Source organism: Papaver somniferum, chromosome 10, assembly GCF_003573695.1.
Source record: "Papaver somniferum cultivar HN1 chromosome 10, ASM357369v1, whole genome shotgun sequence".
NCBI classification, from domain to species: domain Eukaryota; kingdom Viridiplantae; phylum Streptophyta; class Magnoliopsida; order Ranunculales; family Papaveraceae; genus Papaver; species Papaver somniferum.
The window spans coordinates 101,006,333-101,032,984 of record NC_039367.1 but is presented as its reverse complement, the minus strand read 5'-3'; the positions used below and the strand labels follow the sequence as shown (position 1 = coordinate 101,032,984).

The 26,652-nt window shown below is 36.2% G+C and overlaps 1 protein-coding gene and 2 long non-coding RNA genes across 3 annotated transcripts; 2 read left to right on the top strand and 1 right to left on the bottom strand.

Moving 5' to 3' along the window:
- Positions 1–5,076: 5,076 nt before the first annotated feature.
- On the top strand, positions 5,077–6,615 carry LOC113316023. The gene has a single exon (XM_026564257.1). The coding sequence runs from the start codon at positions 5,077–5,079 to the stop codon at positions 6,613–6,615; it is 1,539 nt and encodes a 512-aa protein (XP_026420042.1).
- Positions 6,616–19,745: 13,130 nt separating this feature from the next.
- On the top strand, positions 19,746–21,111 carry LOC113317666. The gene is made up of 4 exons (XR_003343822.1): positions 19,746–19,836; positions 19,935–20,078; positions 20,330–20,440; positions 20,962–21,111. It is a non-coding gene; the product is annotated as an uncharacterized LOC113317666 (long non-coding RNA).
- A 2,670-nt stretch (positions 21,112–23,781) lies between these two features.
- Positions 23,782–26,330, bottom strand: LOC113317372. The gene is made up of 3 exons (XR_003343476.1): positions 26,161–26,330; positions 24,621–24,846; positions 23,782–24,190 (listed from the first exon to the last, which is right to left on the bottom strand). It is a non-coding gene; the product is annotated as an uncharacterized LOC113317372 (long non-coding RNA).
- Positions 26,331–26,652: the final 322 nt, after the last annotated feature.

Below are 26,652 nucleotides of genomic sequence, written 5' to 3'. Positions count from 1 at the left end.
GGATTTACCAGAGGTGTACCCACAAAACCTTTACTCCAGACCCTAGCTATCTACGCAGAACCTTGGAAGGCACTAAAGAATGTCCTTGGTTGGCATACAATCATTTGACTATATGAGGAAGTACCCTGATGCGAAATTCCAATTGTTGTACACAAGTTTGCACTCAGCATACTAAAATTCATATATAAGTGACAGATCTCTACTCAAATAGTTTCTAGACATCATAACCGGAGTCAACCAATCACATGGAAAGATTAATAAGATGGATAAAGAGAAATATAGATGGTTCAAAGTGAACGGTGTTTCCCATATATGTCTGAAGGCCTCTGCCAAGATGAACCTATCCTAATGGAATGAGATACATGTCTGACTAATATCAACACAACTGGCATATACAAGGGGACCAGTGGTCGATAAATCTAACTCTAGGTCAACACAACTGGCATATACAAGGGCACCAGTGGTCGACTTTATTGATTTTATTTCGGTTGGTCTGATGGTCTGGTCTCAAATTTTTATTTTTATTTTTATTTTATTTTTTGGTATCTCAATCACCCTAATTCACCTTAGCAAAGGTAACAACTTGAATCGTGTGCCCCACCAAGTCACTAAAAAATAAAAACAGAAGGGATTAAGATTCAACGAGTTATGGCGAAACTACCATGTTTTTTTTTTTAATTCTAACACCTGAGCTCCGTGCTTTTATGAATAGACTCTTTAGATGTTTCCATCTAATCAGATTAGTTCCTCAACTCCTACAACCAAGATGTTTCCATCCATTTAGATTGGTTAGTGCCAACCTTAATAAGCATAAATTTCTAAGCTCTGGAGTTTATTTATTGCAACTAAAAGCTAACAAAAAGTTTCTTCCCCACCCCGAAACTTAAATCTAACATTGTCCTCAATGTTTCCAATTAAAGAGCAATACCAAAAAGCAAAGTAACATGAGGAATCAGTAAAGAGAGAAGTCGGAAAGATAGTACCTAGGTGAAGAGAGAAATCAAAAACTAATATACAACATACAATTGCCTCGATGGTCAATCAAGGGTAAACAGGGTCCTCCAGAGGGACCTCCTCAACATCACCTGTAGGAAAGGGCTCTAAAAAGGGTTTCAATCTCTGACCGTTAACCTTCGAAGAACTACTACCATCTGGTGTCTCGATCTCAACATCTCCATGAGGAAAGACAGTGCGAACAATAAAAGGACCTGTCCACCGAGAACGTGACTTCCCAGGGAAAAGATGCAAGTCGAGTATCATACAGAAGAACTTTTTGACCTGGAGAAAATGAATTTCTTAAAATATTCTTATTATTCACAAGTTTCATTTTGTTCTTAAACTCCTTCGCACTATTGTAAGCATCTATACGAAAATCTTCCAACTCATTGAGCTGGAGTTTCCTATGGGCTCCTGCCTTATCAAGTGAAAAATTTAGTTGCTTAACAGCCCAATAATCTCTATGTTCTAACTCAACATGTAAATGACATGCCTTTCCATACACAAGCCGATAAGGAGACATTCCAATGGGGGTCTTAAACGCAGTACGGTAAGCCCATAAGGCATCAGTAAGCCTAGAAGACTAGTCTTTCCGATTAGGATTAACTGTTTTCTCTAATATACGCTTTATCTCCCTATTGGAAACCTCTACCTGACCACTAGTCTGTGGATGATATGGGGTAGCTATCTTATGTGTAATACCATATTTCTTCATCAAAAGCCTAAAAGGTCCATTACAAAGATGCGACCTTTCATCACTAATTATAGCTCGCGGTGTACCAAAACGTGTAAGTATATTATTTTTCAAGAACTCAATCACAACCCTATGGTCATTGGTTTCACAAGCAACCGCCTCAATCCACTTAGAGACATAGTCTACAGCGACAAGGATGTAAAGGTTACCAAAAGAATTAGGAAACAGACCCATAAAGTCAATACCCCACACATTAAAGACCTCAACAACTAAAATAGGGTTCAAGGGCATCATGTTCCTACGTGAAATGGTTCCTAATTTCTGGCAACGCTCACAAGTAATACAGTGACTACGGGAGTCTTTAAACAACGAAGGCCAATAGAATCCATACTACAATATCTTAGCAGCAGTGTTCTTAGCACTAAAGTGACCTCCACAAGCATGATCATGACAAAAGGAAATGATACTGGACTGGTCATTCTCAGGTATACATCTCTTAATAATCTGGTCTGGACAATACTTAAACAAATAAGGATCATACCAAAAGAAGTGCTTCACCTCGACTAAAAACCTAGAACAATCTTGTTTACCCCAATGTTGGGGCATTCGACCAGTAACAAGATACTTCACTATATTCGCATACCAAGGTGCTTGGGTAACAAAGAACAGTTGTTCATCAGGAAAACCATCCCTAACAAGAGGAGAATCATTAAGGGTATCCACAACAATCCTAGACAAGTGGTCTGCTACTATATTTTCTGCACTTTTTTTATCTCTGATGTCTAAGGAAAATTCCTGCAACAATAGGATCCATCTAATCAATCTAGGTTTAGTATACTTATTGGAAAGAAGATACTTCAAAGCAGCATGATCAGTAAAGATTATGATCTTAGAACCTAAGAGGTAGGATCTAAACTTGTCTAAGGCAAACACAATAGCTAATAGTTCCTTCTCCGTAGTGGTATAGTTCAACTGGGCATCATTCAGAGTTTTGCTAGCATAGTAAATCACATGAAGTAACTTATTTTCTCGCTGGCCTAACACAACACCAATAGCATAATCTGAAGCATCACACATGATCTCAAAGGGTAGGTTCCAGTTGGGTGCCTGGACTATGGAGGCGGTAGTGAGTAAATTCTTAAGCTTATCAAAAGCCTCTAAACAAGCATCATCAAAGACAAACTTAACGTCTTTTGCAAGAAAATTGCAAAGAGGTCTAGAAATTAAGCTAAAATCCTTAATGAATCGACGATAAAAACCTCCATGCCCTAAGAATGACCTAATATCTCTTACGGTTTTTGGGACCTGTAAAGTTTTAATGAGGTCAACTTTGGCTCTATCTACCTCTATACCCTTCGAAGATACGATATTCCCTAGAACAATTCCTGAACGAACCATGAAGTGACATTTCTCCCAATTAAGCACTAAATTCTTTTCCTTACACCTAGTCAAAACTAAGGACAAATGATGCAAGCACTCATCGAAAGACGAACCAAACACTGAAAAATCATCCATAAAGACCTCTAAGAACCGCTCTACCATGTTAGAAAATATGCTCAGCATACAACGCCGAAAGGTCGCAGGGGCAATACATATCCCAAAAGGCATGCGTCTATACGCAAAGGTACCAAAGGGACAGGTGAAAGTGGTTTTCTCTTGGTCTTCTGGGGCAATAACAACCTGATTATAACCGCAATATCCATCTAAAAAGCAATAATGGCTACGTCCAGCTAATCTCTCTAGCATTTGGTCGATGAAGGGAAGGGGAAAGTGGTCCTTCCTAGTGACCTTGTTCAATTTACTATAGTCAATACAGACACGCCAACCCGTGGTCACCTGGTTTGAGATTAACTCATTGTTATCATTCTAGACTACAGTAATACCGGATTTCTTGGGAACAACCTGAACGGGGCTGACCCACTTACTGTCTGAAATGGGGTAGATAATGTCTGCATCTAACATCTTAAGAACCTCGGTTCGAACTACTTCTTTCATATTAGGGTTCAGTCGACGTTGCATCTCCCTAGAAGGTTTGGTGTCACTCTCAAATAGATATGATGCATACAATCAGTAGGACTTATACCCTTAATGTCTTCTATAGTCCACCCTAAAGCTTCCTTGTTATTCTGAAGGACATTCACTAGCCTATTTTACTGATCACTATCCAAGTCGGATGTTATAATCACAGGTAAAGTTTCAGATGGGCCTAAAAACACATACTTCAGGGAATCTGGTAATGGTTTAAGGTCCAACTTAGGAGGCTTTTTGATGCAGATGAGCAGGCTATATCCTATTTGGAGGCTAAACATCCAAGTGTAGTAGTTTAGATCATTAGGAGTCTGTTTGGGTCGTCGTATTTTTAGTTTAGGGGTTTTTTCATCCTTTCTTGACTAGCAAGTTAGGGTTTTTCCCCAAGTCTATAAAAGAGTCCTCCATAATCTGTTTAAAAGCTAATGAATATATCTTCTTTATCAACCTAGTTCAAGTTTAGCCGATTCTTATCTAAAGTTGGGAAACCAAAGTCTAGATATTTATCAATGTTCATAGTCAATATTCCTAGGAATATTTGAAGTCTGAACAACACTTCTCTATTCTTCACTTTCACCATTATCCGCTGCATCAGTTGGTATCAGAGCCAATTCGATTCTAGGGTTAGTAATATGCCAAGACTAGCAATTGGTCGAGGACGCGGACGAGGTCGTGGTCGAGGCCAGGGAGTTGATCAAATTGAGTATAATATGATGAAGGAAGAAATATTGAATGAAATCCGAGTGATGATAGGTCAGAATAATATTCAACATGAAGAAGAAGACGAAGAAGACGAAGAAGAAGGGGATAATACCAACGAAGAAGAAAGGGATAATACCAACCCTTTTGGTAGAAGACGCCGTGAAGGTAGGATTATCCGACGTGACGACTCTGAGCGTTCTGAGCGCTGGAAGGCCGGAATAAAAGTGGACGTTCCAGAATTTTATGGTGGTTTAGAACCGGAAGAGTTTCTTTCATGGTTGAATACAGTTGAGGAAGTATTGGAATTTAAGGATGTACCAGATAACAAACGAGTTCAGCTGGTAGAAACTATGTTTCGGGGAAGGGCTAATTCGTGGTGGCAACAACACAAACTACAACGATCTCGTAAAGGGAAGCAGAAGTTAGTTTCATGGGAGAAGATGAAGAAACATATGAGAGCAGAATTTTTACCACACAACTATATCATCTTGATGTACCAGCAGCTGCAAAACCTACGCAAGGGAACACGTTCTATAGACGAGTACACGAAGGAATTTTATCGATTACTTTCTCTTAACGATTTGTCGGAGTCAGATGAGCAAAGAGTCGCACATTATGTAGGCGGTCTCCCTCAGCAATATTAAGATACACTTAATATGTTTGACTGTTGTTCTATTTCGGATGCACATCATAGGGCAAGGCAGGTAGAGAAACAAATGGGGCGTAGGATTTCAAATTGGGGTAACAATGTCGCATCTACCCAAGGAAGTAATCGTAGTACATCAACAAGTAGTATTGTTAATAAACCTAATTCGGTGTCGACACCAAATAAAACTCCAGGCAGCTATTTTGGAGGCAAGTGTAATAAGTGCGGAGAAACTGGGCATAAAGCCACTGACTGTCGCAAGGTAGAACGCATGAACAAGTCTCTTTTCAATGAGAACGACCATGAAGTAGATGAATGGGTACCTGAATATGAAGAGGATCCTGAGGATGATGCTGAACCTAATGAAGAAGTAGTTACAGGAGATACAGGAGTGAACTTTGTAGTAAGAAGAAGTTTTCTTACTCCACGTAAAGATGAGGGCGATAACTGGTTACGTAATAATATATTCCAGTCGACATGTACGATCGAAGGAAAAGTCTGCCGTTTAGTTATTGATCCGGGAAGCTGCGAGAATATTATTGACGAAGAGGTCGTGAAACGGTTCAGGCTAGAAACCAAGGTTCATCCGTATCCATATAAACTTTCTTGGCTTAATAAAGGGAATGAGGTAGCAGTAAACAAACGATGCTTAGTTTCTTTTTCGATTGGTAACAAATATAAAGATAAAATATGGTGTGACATTACTAGTATGGATGCTTGTCACTTGTTGTTGGGACGTCCATGGGAGTTTGACAGGAAAATTATTCATGACGGACATAAAAATACCTACAGTTTTTTATGGAATGAAGTACGTATAGTACTTGTACCCAGCAAAGACTTGGCACCTAAACCATCTACCGGAAAAACTACCAATCTCTTGACGCTTAAGCAGTTTGAAGATGAAGTTGAAGATGCAGGAGAACTATATGTGTTGATTAGCAAAGACCAACAGCCGGATGCAAGTAGTATCCCTATTTCCGTCCAACCTTTAATTAAGGAATTTATTGATGTTTTCCCTAACGAGTTTCCGGACGAGCTACCACCTCTACGGGATATACAACACCATATTGATCTCGTGCCTGGATCAAGCCTGCCAAATAAAGCGCATTATAGAATGAGTCCTAAGGAGCATGAAGAACTTTGTCGTCAAGTGGAAGAGATGTTACAGAAAGGTTTCATCCGACAGAGCCTAAGTCCTTGTGCAGTACCCGCCTTGCTGATTCCAAAGAAAGATGGAACGTGGAGAATGTGTGTTGACAGTCGAGCCATCAACAAAATCACAGTAAAATATCGTTTTCCAATTCCTAGGTTGGATGACTTGTTAGATCAGTTGTGTGGAGCGAAGGTGTTTAGCAAACTCGATTTAAAGAGTGGGTACCATCAGATCAGAATTCGAGAAGGTGATGAGTGGAAGACAGCTTTTAAAACGCGAGAAGGGTTGTATGAATGGATGGTTATGCCGTTTGGATTGTCCAATGCGCCTAGTACATTCATGCGTATAATGAATCAATCCGCCTACATAACGGGTTGTAGACTCAGAAATGGGTAGAGGTTCGAACTTAGGTTTCCATCTATTATTAGTGTCTAACAAAGGGGTTGAGTCCAACAAAGCATTCACCTCATTAATCACATTATCATCATCAAAATCAATCCCAAAGTGAGCTAGGAATTTCTCTAGTGGATCTTCTAACAAAGTGTTTGGTAATGACTCCTCGACTAATGTTCCTATCATGTTCACCTGTTCTATGCTCGAGTCATCTAGTACATAGGGTAGCTTACTAATATTAAAAATGTTCAGCTCAATAGTCATATTACCAAAAGACAAATTCATAATACCATTTCGACAGTTAATGATCGTATTGGATGTAGCTAAAAACGGGCGACCTAAAATCACTGGTATTTGGTTCTGTGAGTCAGGGACAGGTTGGGTATCTAGGATAACAAAATACACTGGATAAATAAACTTGTCGACCTCAATAAGAACATCCTCGATCACACCATGAGGAATTTTAACGGACCTATCAGCTAACTGAAGTGTCATCCGGGTAGGTTTCATCTCACCAAGTCCTAGCTTAAGGTACACATGGTATGGCAGTAAGTTCACACTGGCTCCTAAGTCAAGCAAAGCTTTCTCGACACGGTGTTTACCTATTGTGCAATAAATAGTAGGGGACCCTGGGTCTTTATACTTAGGAGTAGTGGTATTCTGAATAATAGAACTCACATGACTATCTAGGAAGGCTTTCTTCTGGACACTAATTTTTCGCTTTCGCGTACACATATCCTTAAGAAACTTGGCATAAGCGGGAATCTGCTTAATCGCATCTAACAATGGGAGGTTGATAGGAACCTGCTTAAAAACCTCCAATATATCATTAAAGTTGGACTCCCTCTTAGTTGGAACTAGCAGCTGGGGGAATGGGGCTCTGGGAAAAAATCCGGGCTCAGCAGGACCCTCATTGGTCTCTTTGGAGACTCTATCAGTATCCTCATTTTCTGGCTCATAAGGGTGAACTACAGCATGTTCACTATCAGGCATGGCAACCTTGTTGTCAACTTTCTTTCCAATCCTAAGGGTTGTTATAGAATTCACATGATTGTGCGATTTCTCTTCTTTAGGATTAGGATCAGTTTGACTAGGGAATCTTCCATCTTCTCTTTCACTAAGAAACTTAGCTATTTGGCCGACCTGAAGTTCTAAGTTAGCAAGAGACTGGGAATTATTCTTAAAATTCTGCCTGGTTTCTTCTTGAAAACCACAGTGGTTCTTTGATAACATCTCATGGTTGTTTGCTAACATAGTAAGGGTTTCTTCTAAGGTGGAGATCTTTTTCTCATTCTGAAACTGGGATTGACCTGAAGAGTTCTTAGCATAACCAAAACCTGGGGGAGGCTGAGAATTACTAGACTGTCCTTGATTCTGACCCTTAGACCAATAAAAATTAGGATGGTTTCTCCAACCAGGGTTGTAAGTCTCTGAGTACGTGTCAAACTTCTGACGGTTCTCAAACCTAGTATTTTTATAGACAGCATGGGCATTCTCTTCACTAACCTTACCTTCCCAAAACGAGTTATTGGGTTCTACTCCACAACTAGACACTTGAGAGGCTCTAAACCTATCATCAGGTTCAACAAGAGACCTATGTTTAGGATGATTCAATTCCAAAGCTTCTAACCTTCTAGACAAAGCATCAAATTTAGCTTCAGACTCGAAGCTTGTATCTACCACATTGGTGATACTTCTATTGACCAAGAGTCTTTTGGGGGGTTCAACACAGGGCTCCCAATGTTGGGATTTTTCAGCGATAGCTCCTAAGAAGGTGAAAGCATCATCAGCACTTTTACTAGTGAACTCACCAACGCACATAAACTCAACCATGGATTTGGTTGAATAGTTTAAACCATCATAAATAATATCTACGAGTTTCATCTTATCAAATCCATGGTGAGGACACTGGGATAGGAGATCATTGAATTTCTCTAAGAACCTATAAAGAGACTCTCCCTCTTGTTGCACACTAGCACTAATTTTCTGCCTAACAGACGCAGTTTTATGCTTAGGGTAGAATTTCATATAGAAAGCAGCAATAAGTTCCTGCCATGTTTCAATGGATTCAGACGGTAGGTTGTTCAGCCAGGTCTTGGCTTTATCTATTAAGGAAAAGGGAAACATCTTAAGTTTCAAGACTTCATCAGTAAGGTCTTTTATTCTAATTGTCCCACAAATTTCCTCAAAGTCCCTAATATGAAAATAAGGGTTCTCATCATCTTTCCCTAAGAACATAGGGATCATCTGAATAATACTAGGTTTTATCTCGAAAATTAGCCGTAGTGGCTGGCAATTTAATGCACGAAGCTCGGGTGGACCTAATTGGGAACATGTAATCTTTCAAAGTTTCCATTGCTGGCACAGCTGAAGTACTAGGGGTATTTTCCTCACGAAGAGACAGATTCTCAAAACTGAAGTTTCCAAAAACAGGGCTCTCAAAAGAAGAGTCTTCGAGCTCCCCGCCTTCACAAGAAGAACTACTAGGTTTATCACTAATCAAACGACCTAGAGTGTTTTTTTTCAAGCCCGCTCTTTAATAACCTTGGGCATATACTAGAAAAACAAAAGAAAAAGAAAGAAATCCTAAAAGGAAAGGAATTTCTATGCAAACACAAACAAGGCTGACTCCACCACAGCAAACCTACTGATTTCTAGCAAACAAAAAGCATGATGGCTCCACTTAGATTGTTTCTAGATCAGCTTTTAATCCTTCGAAAGGGAATTCGTTACAACTTAAGCAAACCCCTCTGGCATCAAGCCGAATTTTAGTAAGTTGAATCGAGACGAGGGAAGCTCAATGGAGCTTTGATACCCAAGGCCTCACCGGCATTACAAGGCGGCGTATTCAACTCGCAGAAACCATCATGAACTTTGAAGCATGCTTAAAAGAGTAACCAATATTTTTCGAATGACTTTCCTATTAAGCTCGTTACCCTATAGGTCTCGTTCTAGTCAAATTTTAGTTTTAGGTTCGCGTTTGGTTTCGTTTTCCTAAGGCGGACAAGAAGGGAACGGTGATGAACTCCGAACCCTTATCTTGTATGGACAATCCTTGCCCTTTACTAGGAAATTAAAGCAGCCGTTTTCAAATCCTCAGCATTTATGCAAACGAAGGAATACAGTAACTCGCTGACAGGAGATTCGCGAGTGTTTCGACAAACTTACCTCCCGTACCAGACGGGGGATGAACCGGTGAAGTCGACTCGGGCCACGACTCCTATGTCATGTACGAATCCGAGAGGCCGAGGCAATATCGTAATCGCCGTCCTTCTCTGCAAACAGTTTATATTTAAACTACCCTTCCGTAGGGTTTTAAAAAAAAATAAAGTCCCAAAGTCCGACAAAAATAAAGTGAAAAAGAGAAAGATAATCTAAAAGAAATTAAAAAAAAATTGTCTCTCACTCTCTCTTTTTTTTAATTAATTTTTATTCTCCTTTTCTTTCGCTCTTTTCGCTTTGCCTTTACTCAAATCTTTAAGTATTCACCAAAAGCTTTGGAAAATTTTTCTTTCATTCCAAATTCCAAAATCTGTAAGGAAAAGACAAAAACCCAAAAACGTAAAGAAGAACAAATAAAATAAAAATGAAAAACAAATATAAACTTTAAAAAAAAAATCTAAAAACTCTAGTCTAAAGACAAGTCCGCGTCGGCGGCGCCAAAAAATGATGTAATTTCAAATTGAGTTGTAGTAAAAATTTCGTTGAGACTTGTGAAAGCAATAGATTTTAGATTTAATTTTTAAAACTAAAAATATAGCAAACTTAAATAAAAGTGATATGAAAAATATGGAGAAGACTGGGGCTATGGAATCCACTGTTTACCAATATCAAAGTGATTTATATTCTCTAATTATAATCGTGCAAATCATGCATTCAAATTGATTCTTAATATTGCAATAGTTGATTTTTTAGAAATAACAATTGTAGATCGAAAGTATGGGACATCAAAACCCTAGGCTAGCATGCTCCATCAATTGAAATGACAATTGTTTAACAAAGACCATTTTATCAATTTATTTTTCTAGGCAAATAATCATATAATAATTGCATAAATTAAAGATTACCACTTTTCATTGGTGAAATAGCTTCCTCCTTTGCCCCAGAGGATGGGTTTAGCTCATCATTGTGTAAACACGCTCGAAATATTTGTTCATTGCTTCAAAAATTGTTTACAAAGATGAAATGGAGAGAAAATAATAAAAATCGGGTGTTTGCAACGTTTATAATTGTTGCAAAGCACTGTTACAGAAAACGATAAAAGAAAACTGTCGTAGTCACTGTAGCTTATACGACTGTCAAATATGTGTCGCAATCACTGTAGCAATTACGACTGCTCCTTGTGGTCTTATGTTCTTCGTATCTTCTTCAATGGAAGCAGTAGCAATTCTCTCAAACTCGCTTTTCTTTGCTCCGGTCTCTCCCCCAATCACTCCTTCAACTTCTCTGATACTCCAACACTCTACACAGGCCTTCGAATATCTCCTCATTACTCCGAATAATCTCTTCATACTTCAAGCAGTAAAGAAAATATTTTCTTTCCCTTCTTGCCTGTGCCATGCATCTGCAGCTGTCAATTATTCGTATAATCTCTTTTCTTAACTCCACAATGCCTCTGTTGCGACTCAACATACTCCAAAAACATACAGAACATGTTATGAACATACAGAACCCGTGAAGAACTCGTGTTCTTTGTTTGCTTCCACACGAGATTGTAGCCAAATTTAGACGAATCCAACTGGCATACCAGTCCTGTTTAATCGAAAAAGGATATCTCCAACCAATTCACACGCTTTAATCTCCCTAAAACTCGCCAAAAATCCTACCATAAGATGATGTTGTATGGCAAGTCATTAACAGAGACCGAAACTTCTCACTCTTTGTTTTCCTTCTCCCAGCTTATCCAGCCCAACTGGATCAAATCCATCGAGCATACCAAGCCTGTTAAGACGAAACAGGCCTATTACAATAAATTCCAGTGATTGAGTCTCTTTAAATCCAGTCCAGGAGATGAACCCTAATTTCAGCCAGCTTCACAACTGTTTTCCCGCCAAAAAAAAAAATTTCAAATCGTAAAGAAGGTGACCTCCCCCTAACCAAACCAGGGGTGCGAATAGTAGGTGCCCAACTGAGGTACTGAGGATAAATTTGGGTGTTGAGGATGAATTTAGGCTACGCATAACCTTGGGTGCCCCTTAGCCAAATCTGGGGTCCGTATAGCAAATGTCCTCCAAGGGTCCAAATAGCACTTTTTGAGCAACTTTTTCCACACAAGTGTATTTCTCCAAAAACACCTACACAAACATAAAAATACCATAATAAGTACAAAATAAAGCACTGGCAATAGAGACACTAAGGACAATTCAGACACAAAAATGTGTCTATCAACTTGCTGGTGTTGTTTTTACACACGATTCCTCCACAAAATCCCTCTGTAAGGTCTCGCGATTTCTACTTCTGTAAAGAGTTATTCGATGATTACTTATCTCCTAACTTCCACTAGCAATAGAATGATTAATCGATCAATCTAGTGTGCACTCCAAATCAATCTAAGAACCATTCATAAACCCTAGATATGGTAAAGACAAATGATGATGATGATAAAAACTCTCAATATATTTGTATTAATAATAAAGCTTCACGCTTAGAACATTGAATTCATCCTTAATCAACAAAGGTTTTAGCTACTCATGACTACACAATTACCCGGTTTCCCCCTAAAGGGGTAAACCATAAAATATTAATGAAGAACAAAAGTATAATATGAGATTATAGATTCTATGACCTAATACCTTTTTATAGGTTTATATTGCTTGGCCATCAAGTATTTAGTTCGGTTCAAGAACCCGACCCAAAATAACGAAATAACGTTCCCAAACATGCCCTTAGGCCTCCCAAGGAGTTTATACACGTGTTTCTACTCGGGTACGCATACTTCAAATTCCAGCAGATATTTTCGGAACTAGGGTATGCGTACCCGTACGCGTACCCTAGTGTCTTCGGTATTCAATAAAAACTCGTTTTGGCCATAACTTCTTCGTCCGAACTCGGAATGACCTCATTCTTTTTGCATTATTTTTATCTTTCAATTCTATTAAAGATGGTGATGAGAAATCCTTAATTTAAATGAATTAAGATCCGTATTTGTCCCGTCTCTTGATTTTAAGTGTTTTGCTCCTTTTCGTCGCACTTTTTCAACTTCTCTTGGACTTGGGCACTTGGAATACTTCTCTCGATAGATATTTTCAGCACTTTGTAGCTCCTTTTTGGATGATTCACCTAATTGAGTCAAATAAGAGAAAACAAGAGTTATAATACGAATATATGCAAGAATAATAGTTAAAGCAAGTATGGAATGGACATTAAACTCATATGAATTATGCACTTATCACAAACCCATGAATTTGATTATAAATGTTGCTCCACAAACCCATCTTCAGTTCACAATAATGGAAACTCAATTGTGTTCTTGAATCTCTAATCGATCCACACAACCATTGTTATTGCTGTTCAACTCTCCTTCAAAACCATTCTTCACTTTTCACCAATCTTTGGTTACCCAAAAAACTCAGTTCTTGCAAAGAAGATCCCAAATTAAATTCCACCATTTTCCGTTAAACCCTTCTATGATTCTTGAGACTTTCTTCTTGTCGATAAAAATGAGTTGATGATGAGAATATCAGAAAAGATTTTCATTGAACATGACTCTTTTAGAAAGGAGTGTATGCTGGAAATCAATGGCGGTAAAGGAAGTGAAGAAAATTAGGCGTTTAGTCTTTTTTCTTTGATTATGTTTTTTTCAGTTATCAGTCTCTTGAGTTTTTTTTAGCTTTTAGAGAAGTTATTTTATTTTTAACCCCTTTGGTTTATGGGGGTGGGGGGCATTGTTCCCCTGTTTGTAATTCTTATAATTACGTGTTTTTTTTTTGCTTAATAAATTATGGGGAAAATATCATTTGGTCCTTTTATGCCCGGACCCACAACGGTTTGGTCCTTTTAGAAAACACATTTACCATTTGGTCCATAATTAAGTAAAAATACGAAAAAGACAAAAATACCCTTACCTAACTATTACCGCCTTCAACACACGAACTCCCCTAAAAACGTGTTAACCGTCTCTCTATTTCCTTTTTCAATTTTCAGAGAAACCTACTTCGTCTTCTTCTCTCCAAAAACCCAAATATAGAATAGAATCAAACTCAAATCCACCGAAAATCAGTCGAAAATAGTCGAAATCATTTCAAACTTCGCAAAATCGAAATCAAAACAGTCTTCGAAATCCAAAGAATCGAAAACCGTAGAAAAATTAAAGAAATCAAAACCCTAAAATGAAGAGACCGAGGAGGAAAACAGTAGTTGAATCGTCTTCAGACGAAGAAGTCGAAGAAACAAACATCCAATTAGTTGTTTTTGAAGGAGATAACCAAGATGAAGAAGAACCAGTGACAAAGAAATCAAAAGCAAAGATACCATTGAAAGGTACAAAAAACACTATTTGATGTTTATTGTTCTTCTGAAGTTGAATTTTGATCTGTTTTTTGATTCAGTTGTATTTCAGTTTTCTGTTTGGAGAATGAAGTCCATTATCTAGATTTTTCTTGTGTTGGTTCTTCTTTGACTGAGTTCATTTTGGACAAAGATGGAACATGTTTCTATTTTGATGTTTACTGGACTTCATTTTCCAGAATGAAGTCTAGAAAAATTGTATAATCAGCTACACTTTATCTACTTTTATCAGTTAATATTTACAAAAAAGTAACCATTAATCTTCTTCTTTTTTTCTTTAAAAACAAATGTAGATAAGAAGATAAAGTGTAGATTTGCTAGAGCCACTGCTCTTGCTGATAAGATTAAAGCTCTTCCAGAAAATGAGGCTTTGAATGAAGAACATAGAAATGCTTTGTATAGGAGTCCGTTGGGGAGTGTAGCCAAAGTAATTCTGGAGAGGACATTGCTGCTACTGAATGGAATAAGTCAACACCTGTTGTCCAAGTTGTCTGCAATGCACACCAGTTCATTCCTGATATAAATGATCATACATTCGTTTTCAAAGTAGGGGAAAAAACATATGTGCTAAGATCCTCACCTGAAAAGTTGTCCTTAGTGTTTGGAATACCATGTATCCCTGGAGGTGGAATAGAAGAATCTTTCTTGGACTCTAGAAACCTGGCTGACTACACTTCTGGAAGAAAGCTTCTGATATAAAGAACACAAAATTGAAAGAGAAAATCATTGAGTTGGTTAGGAATAGAGGATATATTGAAGATTTTGTAACCATGTTTGAACTCTTTCTCTTGTCTACTGTTTACTACTGATGATGGAGGTTTCGTCCACACCGAGTACTTATCTTTCCTAGAGTCAATAGATAGAGTATCTCTATCGCATTTCATACACAAGCATTTGATGGAAAGCTTGAGAAGAGGTTCTTCTGAAGGGTGTTACCTTTACTTTTTGGTGAGATGAAAAATTGTTCATAATTATGTTTCTTTCATTTTGATGTTTGATGTTGAATGAATTGTTGCTGATAACTGACTAGTATAATTCTTCTTTTTACAGCCTTGGTTTGCTGAGCATTCAAAGAAATTAAAACCCAATTGGAAGGTGCAGAAAACAGTAGACTACCATCCAAGATTTGCAAGGTGGAATATTGATACCATTTGCAAACACTTAGCGATGAATGTTGATGATATTGGAGAGGTAAAAATCTAGTTTAACACGGTACCACTATATTGTATTCATTCCCACTTATGAACTATGCTGCTTTAACAGAAAACTGGGAGTTTATTCCACAAAATGGACTCTGACTGTTAATGTCGATTCCTCTGACATTCTGGTTCATTCCTTGTAATGGATACCTACAAGGAATGTTTATTGAGTATGCAATTGTGTGTTCATTGTGTGAAATGAACTCAAAAAAATTGTTGATAATATTTGATTATTTGAATTTTGTGTGTGCAGCTATCACAAAATTTCTTGGAAGAATATACTGATGCTGAAAACAAGCTACTGCAAAAGCAAAAAGCCAAGACAAAAGCTGAGTTGCTTGAGGAAGAATTCAATCAAATGACCGCCTAGATAGAAAGTATGAAAGCTACACATGTTCAAAAAATAGAGGACCTGAGAGGTAAACATGATCAAGAAATACAACAGTTGACAACGAAGCATGTTGAGGAGGGGAGGAATCTTTTGTTAAGGCAGGAAGACCTTGACAAATCACTTGCAGAAGCCACAACTTCAAAGAAACTCCTTGATAGAAAGATGGAATGCCTTGAAATATACTTGGCTTCAAAGAAACCTGAAGTTGATGCATTGCTAGATGAAGGAGGGAATGTGGGGAAATTCATGGCAGACCAACCATCAGAGTACATGCGTTTTCATTGATGAGCATAACAGTGCATTCTTGAGTGATCAAATAAACATCATATTGAATCAACTAGTGGATGAAGTCGTGGAAGCTGGTGTTGGAAATGTGAATGAAGATGTTGGAGTGCACAGTGCTGCTAATGATATGCAATCAGTACCAGATGCTGGTGTGGACGAAGCCGTGAAAGCTGGTGTTGGAAATGTGAATGATGATGTTGGAATTGCAATGCCAGATGCTGCTATGGATGAAGGAATGCAAGCAGTACCAGATGATGTGGAACCGGCTAATGATATGCAAGATCCAAGAACTGATGATGTTGAAGCTGTTGGAGGTTTTGATCATCTCTTTCCTGTCTTATCTCTTGGAGATCCTTCTATTGAAGTTGACGCAAGTGATATCCAGCAAAATCTCCTTGATGAGATGATTGAAAAAGAGCTTCCTTCAATTCCAATAAATAACACCCCAGTTCCTTTGAGTATTGATCAATATGTGAACCTGGGTAAGAATTCCAAATTTTTTTCTTCCTTCTGCAATTTAGATTTACAGGTTGGAGTTCATTCTGGAAATGAACTCTGACTTTTAATGCAGAGGTTGGAGTTTATTCTCATGGATGAACTCTGGCTACAATATAGAAGTTGGAGTTCATTCTGTAAATGAACTCTGACTTTTCATACATAGGTTGGAGTTAATTCTCATGGATGAACTCTGGCTATAATATAGAAGTTGGAGTTCATTCTGTAAATGAACTCTGACTTTTCATGCAGAGGTTGGAGTTCATTCTCATAGATGAACTCTGGCTAAAATATAGAAGTTGGAGTTCATTCCGAGGGATGAAACTCTGACTTTTCATGCACAAGTTGAATATTTAAAAAAAATTGATTTATGCATCTTGAATTATTTTTAACAGCAAGTAACAAAGATGATATATTCGTCAATGAAGAGCATGTGAGTTTGTAGCTTATTGGTGACAAGAATGAGAAGAATGAAGATTTGAATGATGAAGAAGCTGACACCATCATCAAAACTACAGTAAATCAACTGTAGTCGTCCAAGTTTCTCAATTGGCATGTCATAGTACCAGCCCACCCCTGTGTCACAAGAACCAACTGGAGTGATTACTAGGTCAAAGAAAGCAAAGACAACTGCTATAGATGTGGAGAAAGCTTCACAAATAATTGCAGAATTGAATGAAACATGCCTTGGTTCATCGATGGAGCAGACTCAGCACACACCTGTGAAAGTAGTACTGGAATAAATTAGTAGAATGGGTACTAGATCAAACAAACCAGTGAAACCAATAGGGGATCAATTTATACCAGGATCAGATTACAGGGACGAAACTGAGATGGTCACTGGTTTGTTGCCGGGGTGAGCTGTAATTCGAGTGGAATTGATGCAAATTTGGAAATATTGTTTCGGCAAATCGAACTGGTGGAAGATGGTTCTGAATGAATAGAGAATGGTGTTGTACGTGGTTGAATTGGTATGGTTGAGCCGTCGTCGCATCAGATGGAGTTGCTCACGAGAAGAAGAAAAAGGTCTCAGAAGGTCAGTGACATGTAAATGAAAACAAAAATTTGGAAGTTTGACAAAAAATGAATGTGGACATATTCTATTCATGTTAAGATAGTGCATGTTAAGTGACTCATGCGGAAGCTAAATGAAGATCTCTTACCATACCTGGATAATCACATTTATTAGTATAATACTATTCTATTATCATGGATGGTGACATTCTGGCATCTGATTGAGCAAGGTATCTTTTAGACTACCTTCGTTCATGGAAAAACTAGTTTGTCACCCTGCTACGCACGAGTTTATTCTCACATATATGAAACATTAGATCCATGTTCCAAAATTAATTTTAATAAAAAAATTATAAAACTTTCAAAAATCAATAAAATATTCAATAAACTATTAGGATTTTCAGAAGACTTTCAGAATTTGATTAAAGCTTTCTTCTAGTATTCATACTCTCTATATTTCTGGAAATAATACTTTTATCTTCTCATATAGTTTTGTTCATTTTCTCTTGATACACCGTTACTTCACCAGATAATACTTTTATATTTTCATATAATTTTGTCATTTTCTCTTGATAAACATTTACTTCAGCGTAGTTTGGTGTTTATCAAGACCATGATACTGTACGGTACATGATAAATTCTCCCACTTTGCCATTTTTCTTTTATCTACATAAACCTCAATATGTTTCATGCAAGTCTTTGGATTAAAATAAGTTCGAATTTAAATAATATAAAGATAATAGAATTATACATAATGAGAATATGCGTACGTTTTATACCGCATTAATCAATGTGTATATTGGAGAAGTAAAACACATGAACCAACGTGTGCCTGTGCATACTACCCATGTTTATATTCGGTGAACAAAGGTGTAGCTGATCCTTATACCACCTCCACCGTATATATATTCTCATCTCACCCGTTTTTTGTATTGTTCATTGGAATCATCTAACCCCTGGCTACCTATATGGACATAAATACTGTATATAGATGCAAATTCTCTATACAAAAATAGAGTTTTTCGAGCGGCGTGGTTAATTGGAGTTTCTGGTTGATTCTGCCTCCATCATAAATAAATTTTTTGTAATATAATAAAATTTCGGCCAACAAAATTTGAGGAAAATATTTTCGGCCCCACAATATATTTTAGCCAATCATATCCAATAATTCATTTTACCTAAAATAGTTAAATCTAATAAAATCTCATATCATTACCAAAAATGTATCTAACACTAAAATTCTTAAATATATCGAATGAAATCACATCAAAATATTTTTTTCATCACGATTTCATTATAAAATCAAATCAATTATTAAATTAATTAAAAAAATGTCCAATGTCCAAATTACATTTTTTATAAATATATTAATCACAAGTACATTTCCCAAATATTTTACTACCAATTAAACTAACCTAATTGCAATATACGATTCCAAAGTAAATAGAAATGTATTGATCAAATTTTGATCAATGATTAAAATTTAAAATCAAAATACATAAAGTTGTAGAAAATTACCTGTAAATATCGAATGCGTACCTCCTCTTCCGCAAAGAAAGAAAATGATTTCTAATTCTGCCCAATAGTCAAGATACAATCATTAATAGATAATGTTGGTGAACTAGACATGATATTTAGCAAAACTTTGAATATGAGGAACAAAAAAAAATGTCAGGAAAAACTAAAATTGCAACCCAATAGAATACAATGAACAGATCTCAATATTTTGATTTATTAATTAATATGGTATATTTCATAAACAAATCAAAAAATAATATTGTAAGAAAAAAATTCATATTCCTAAATTTAGGGAACATACTCAATATTTCCGGATAAAAATACCACAACAAATAAGATGCAAATTTTCGGTAAATTTGGGACAAAAATATTGCAGTAACTAAACGCGTCTATCTTTTAGTTATATTCAGGACAAAAATAACGCAGTAACTAAATGCGTCTATCCAAAAATAGTGAATATCAAATATTTTAAAAATTACATAATTCTTAAGAATCGGTATTGTTTCCTAAATAGAGTTATTTTTCATGGAATCTTCGGCCATGGTTACTCTAGAATACTTCAACAAATAAGATGTAAATTTTAGAAACCATTCTCACTTCCTGGACATGTAGGATATTTTCGTTATTTTTAGAACAAAAATATTGTAATAATTAAATGCGGCTATCCAAAAATACTGGATATCCAATATTTTAAAGATTACATAACGTTTAAGAATAGGTGTTGTTTCCTAAGTAGAGTTTTTTCTTTTAGGGAATTTTCGTCCTTGATTACTCCATATATAAAGCTCTCGAACAAATGCCAAACCTAGCTTGCAGGTTGATTTTTTTTACTAGGTTTTTATATTCTTTTATTTCATGTAGTTTTTGGTTCTTTTTCTTATCCATTTTGTTGTTGTTGTTTGTTTTGCATGTAGCATTGGTTGCAGCACTGGGAGGTCGCGGTTCTTTTGAAAATTCTGATGATAATAATGTTGTGGTAGTGGTAATAATAAAATTTCGGTAATGAGAGGTCATGGTTCTTTTAAAGCTTTGCGATGGTAACAATGAACTCACACTAGGTATAAAATATTAAATCGTTATTTTTTTTTGTTATTCCAGGGATTTTTCATTTTTTTGGTTTTGCAGTTGGTGATATCTCTTCTCAAAGGGAGATTAGGTGATAAAACTAAACCTTCTTTTTTTCCGTAGGAGTTTTCACTGTTTTATCATACTTCTTATCTATGTTTTTTTGAGATTTTTATTTGTGCTATTATTCCTTTGATTTTAAACCTCCTATTTCAAAAAAAAATTCGGTGGGCGATCTATACAGATAATGAAGAGAATTTTTTCAATGATAACCCGACTTCCGATAAGTCAAAGGTGGCGATGATTGTTATCACATTCGAGAGAGGATCATGTAAATACTACATCTTGGATCATGGTTAGTAGTCTCAGATGATCATGTGTGTATTTTTAAAAGATGCACCAAATACAATTTGACAAGTTGAATTGTCTACTGAGTGGGATATTAAATGGAACTTTTTTCGAGTTACAAATGATTTTATGCTTTGTTTTGTGTTTATTATTTCGATAAGTTGTTTCTATTTAATGGAAATGAACTTATAGGAGGACTATGCAGAATAAAAATTTCATAATAATTCATGTCGATACTTTTATTTCTTTAAAAATAATATAGCAAGATACTACAAATTGCGTTCCCATGAAATGATTTGATATTGTCCCTTTCATCTGAGATTGCTTTCCCCACTTCGTATATGAGTTACTATTTGAGTCTAAATATGAATTCGAATACCTACACTAACATGTGCATTACCGGTGGTTAAGTGTAACTCTTACGATGTAAAGAAAAATAATATTCTTTTGGGATAGTTCATTACATGTTCATTTTCCTTCATTTTCCTTTATTTTATTAATTCCTTTACGTTTGTTGGTTTATTTCAGGGTTGGACCTATGGATGTTGAGGTCAAGCAAAGAAAAATTTCTAATCAGAGAAAATGGACCAGGAAACCAACAACAACGAACGCTCTGAAAATGTATATTTTCGAATTAGTTTTTTACATTGTACTGTGTGAATCATTTTTTTTTGGCTCTTTTATAGTTTTGTTTTTATTTGTAGTTTTTCCGACAGTATATATTTGGGAGTTTGATAAAGCTTTTTGTTTTTCCAGTAGATATAATTTTTTACATGTCTAAAAACGAAAAAAGATTTTTTTTGCAAGACATGCATATTTTAGTCAATGGATTCAGAATCGATGAAGTGACTGCCAAAAGGATATCTATCTAAACTTTAGCGTGTCTTGAAACAACTCTAAGTATGATGAGTACAACATTCCCTATATTAGGTTTATATACATACTTTTTGAAGAAGATATAACCCTTGATTTAATTGAACGTGTGAAGGTGTCAAGTATACAACATTGCCTATATTAGGTTTAGATACATACTTCATGAAGAAGATACCACATTGCCTATATTAGTTGATTAAATATTGGACGTGTGAAGATGTCAAGTATTCATCAAAATTGAGGAAATATGAATCCATTGGAAAGTTGTTGTTTTTTTTGCGCAAGTCCAGGATGCACATGAGTTTAAAAAATTAAACTTTTGTTCGTCATTATATCTTGGGTATTTCTTTTACATGAGTGTCCAATCCCAACTTTCGCCCCATTTATTCCGTTTTTAGAAAAGAGGTGCTATTCACAGAGGTAATATATAATAGGTTATTGAATTCTCTATTATTAGTTATGTCAAGAATTTGAGATCGGTCGTGGAGATCATCATCGTCTTCTAAAAACTATCATACTATTTATTTCTCGCGTAAAAATGTGAGGGCCTATTGCAACTAGCTATAAGAATTTTCAATTAGGAGGTCTTGCTAATTGCATGTTAGTTCTTTATAAAAAGATTGAAATTTATTGCAAGTGCCATGAAACATGCTAGAATATTTTGAAGACGCTTGGGATGGATTAGGTAGAATGATATTCTTATTTCATTTCCAAAAAAGAGGATTATGGTTGAGAACGACAGAACATGTCAATGCATGGACGCACACCATTTGTAGGTCAAATTGTATTGTATTGTCGTGGCGTTCTGGCGGAACATGAATACTTGATTTCTAGGTATTAGGTGCCCATTTATAAAAAAAATTGACGCTTTTACACACATATTACACATATAATATGTTGAGAACCAAGAAAAAGAGAACTAATATATAATTTTACTTAAGAAAATAGAAAAATATATGTAGGATCTCATTCCAACTTCGAAAAATAAGATCTCGATGACATCAAGCTTTTAAAGCTATACTGCGTTTGAGAGTACATAATTTTGGCACTTCTTTTACATTATGAAACCTTTCTTGGTGTTACCACCTCGAGCTAAAAGTTAAATTCAAGGATGCTGACATTTTTTACATTTTAAAGGATAAATATCCTAGGATTTCCAAGATCTGTTCAATGAAGTATCCGTAAGTTATATGAAAACTGAAGGTGTTCGGAATACCGGTTTTTCTCAAAAATTAAACCTAGCTGACTCCATAGATTTTCTGGAATTATGGCACGAGCTAACAAACAACCAGTTGCGAACTGGTAAAGAGGACTCGATGATGGAGTATAAATCAGGTGATCCGTGGTCAGTTTTCTATAAAGTGGACAGGGAGAAGGAAGACTCATTTTCTTATAAGTCACTAAACTAGTTAAACTCTATTCTACCTAGAGTTGCATTCTTTGTATGCTCAGTTATGCTCCATCAAGAATGACGTTTCGAAGGAGAGGTATTGATCATTTGGGGTTTATCCTATGCTCAAATATTACAATTGCATATATACACTCACTTGATGTATATATAATCACTTATTTGAATCCTAACTTTTTGTTTCCCCGAAATGAAACACATACTTCAATATATATGAAGTATTGGATGGCACTGATGGAGTAGCTCATCTCATTGTGGAGTGTCAAGGTAAATTAAGGTTTGAGTTTCTATATATACCCCAATGATTTCGGTTTCTTGTAAAGAAGCAAAAGTATTGCACATGACCAGGATTTAGTAGCATAAGAAATATGAAGGAAACAAAGCCATCGAGACAGTAGATAATGATAATATATAGAGCTTTTCATTTCTTCTTTCACTCTAAACTGCAGTGTGTCCCTTGGAGCTCATATTTGTGTTTGTCTTTTAATTTTGGTTATCTTATTTTCTTGCACACCTACTCGGATATTAGCTTATTGATTTTTTATTTGTAACATATGTATCATGCTTACTGATATGTTACTGATTTCTATTATGTTTTTGTACAAGGGCATCAAATATTCCATAAGCAAGATACAAACCCGTGCATCGCACGGATGAGAAACTAGTACAGGTTAATAATCAAGAAGTATGGACACAGAAGAAAAAAAAATTCTCTCAAAAAGTATGGGCTAACTTTAGTATAGCCTACGTGCCATGTAAAATAATCAAGCATCCCTAAGCACTTTAAACCACTATAATCTGCCTAGCATTGTAAGCAAATGCACCATCTGAAATGACACCCGTAAGTACCACTACCACTACCCATACTAACAGCATGTTTGTTTTCTCCTCTATATAAGTAGAGGGTTCTACATAGAGGTTTACCTCTATCTCTATATGAATACCACTACCCAGAGCCTTCTAATTTTATGTGTGTTTAACCACTATCTAATAACTCTATATTTAAATTTAAATTTAAATTTGCATATTTCACATTTTACCCTTATACAATTTAAAAAATCCCAAGATTCATTTCAAATCAACATTTTCAAAAATTCAAAAATGTTTTCAACAATTCAAACCATTACACGGATAAAGTGAAATACAAAATAATAAAAGACCAAACCAAAACCCCAGACCAAACCAAAACCTCCATTCATCCTTCACCTGCACTTCCTCACCAACACAGATGACCCATAAAGATACCCCATCTCTCGAAACTCCAAGATTCACAACCCACCACCATTACTTGCCCATTCTCACCACTTCATGACCACCTTGACATCGTTACCAACTCTTCTCACCAGTACCAGTAAAGGTCCCATACCACCACTAGTCCATAACTAATAAAATCTCGTAACCAGTATCTTGTATTCCAGTAAGGAGTCATATAACCCTTCATATGTGTATATGCTGCATCGCCCAAGTAATACTTGTCTGCAAAATACCAGTAGATAACAAGATATATAACATCACGGGTTTGGGTAAGAAAAAAACACAAATACAGAGACAGAAAGATATACAACAGTGATAATTTAGCTAGTTTAGCTACTGCTTTCGCATGTGTTCAACAATTGGTCAACAAAGAAATTTCATAGGATTTGTCAAGAACAATTCCCATACCTGTTTCTGTGGCCAGTCATAACATACACACCAGTAGGCCGTAAACGAATTATACAAGTTTCATAGGTGAAGGCCGTAAACTAATGTTAGCCTAGATTCGAATTCAGAACATACACAGCATAATGAATATACAGTCACTATACCCTTGAATTCAAGAAGGTATAACAACAGCAGTATCTAGCAGGAAAGAATATAAAATACAAGATATGCTAAGAATGAATGACATAAAGTTCATAGCAATTACCTGGCGGTGACATTGGAAAATTGAAGGTTGGATTACGGACAGATTCACTCAGTGTTCATAGCTTCTATAATTCGTTTCCAAGACATTTGTTTAAGGGACGCTCCAGAATACCCTTCCTTCCCAACCTCTTCTATACTCAAGTCAATAAATCTCATAGAAAGACCATCAACAGTTGTAAATATATGCGCACCCCCTCTCCTTTTAGAACTCTCAGCTTTATCCATATCTTGTTACATTTTTGTCAAAAACACGAAATAAGCCACGTGAAAATAACAAAGGCATGTGATAAAAACCTAATGGAGAACATGGACCGGAATTCCACGACCACTTAATGCATGAAGGAATAAGATTGAGATATTTAGGGTGTGTACTGTAACTAAAAATATGTAGGGGACCCTAAAATTCAATCGAACCTTGGAGAGATACTATTAGTATCAACAATTCAGCATACCAAAGTAGGAGTTGGATGAATAAAGGACCACTTGACTATATCTATGCTACTACATGTGTGACCAAATGCTTTCCTATCACTCTAGAAAACAAGGAAATTTAATAATTATGCTATGTATTGAATAAAGCACCACTAAACCAAGCGTCGTAAGAATTATTGAGGGTGGCTCAAACAGTGAGCTGATGTGAGCAATGGTGTTCATCTGTGAACCAATTATAGATAGGATATATATGTAGATACGTATCTCAATCAGTCAATCATAGTAGTATAAAGCAATTACATGCATTACCAGAAAATAAGCAAGGCTGAAATGTGCTTTTGAATAATAATATATAAGACTACATGAATGATACCCTGGTCGGAGATATAAATATAATACAACATGCAAATTCCACCCATATTCAATTAGACCCCACTATACTAGTTTAGTGTGTACTAGTACCAGCTAGTGTACTTCTAGCATTAGTCACATGGTTACTACTAGACAGAAATGCCACCGGTTACTACTAGACTGCAATGCCACCGAGATAAGAAAATAAACATACTGCATCAACTGATCAGCAGATAAGACTCATGATTCACAAATCAGTTGGACTAGCAACTCTCGTGTACATACATTATGAAAGATATCTTCTTAGTAATCTACTACTCTAAACTAGAGTATAAACTTAAAACGTCAACCAGTAGAAACTATTGTTTGTGTGAACTTTCATCAAACAACTTACATGCAATACCATTTTTTGTAATTTACAATATTTTTGATTGGAAAAATGGGTTGTGAAAGACCATTTTTACACCATCTCTTCAAGAAGAAATTCATTGCATACCTCAATAGAACTAAGGTTTCAACTCAGCTGCCTCCCCGTCAGTTGAATAGAAACAATTAAAAGAAAATTGTGGGAAATAACTCCAGGTTCAAATGAATTCATACATAAACGGTGCTAAATATCAGCAAAACCCTAACAATATGTTGAATCAAAATTTGACCCAAGCAATAAGAACACCAGATCTGATTACTACCAAGTTTCAATTACAGAAATCAAAAAATTTAACAACATGCAAGATAAGGAATTCTAAAAACAAACATACCTTACCGAGATTAACCAAACTACAAATCTTCACAGATTTGATGATATTAAACAGATACGGAGACGAAATCTTCAAAAATAATCAATGATCCTCAGGAATCGAGTTTCAGAGAGAAAATCTCTCCATGGATTCAGAGAGAAATGAAAGACAGGAGAAAAAAAGTGAGTACGATGAAAACAATGATAGGTTTTGTTTTGGTGGTGGACAAAAATTGTCAAAATAAGATTTGTTGGAGGGTTATATGGACATTTCATAGTAAGATAGAGGTTTCTCTAGCCGACAGCAGCTGCAAGGTGCTATCTAATTTCCTCTATATATTAGAGATTTAGCCTCTATATTGGTAGAGGTAGTGGAAAAAACAAACACCTAAAAAAATGGGTCCCATCTCTACATAGAGGTAGGTAGTGATTTACCTTTAGAGGTGAAAACAAACATGTTGTCAGAGTATGTGCCCCGTTCTCATCGTAGCCGGACCGACTTTCTTTTAACTCA

Bases quoted from the DNA above. Each gene is read 5' to 3' on its own strand.
- LOC113316023 (XM_026564257.1), top strand. From the start codon at position 5,077: ATGTTTGACTGTTGTTCTATTTCGGATGCACATCATAGGGCAAGGCAG.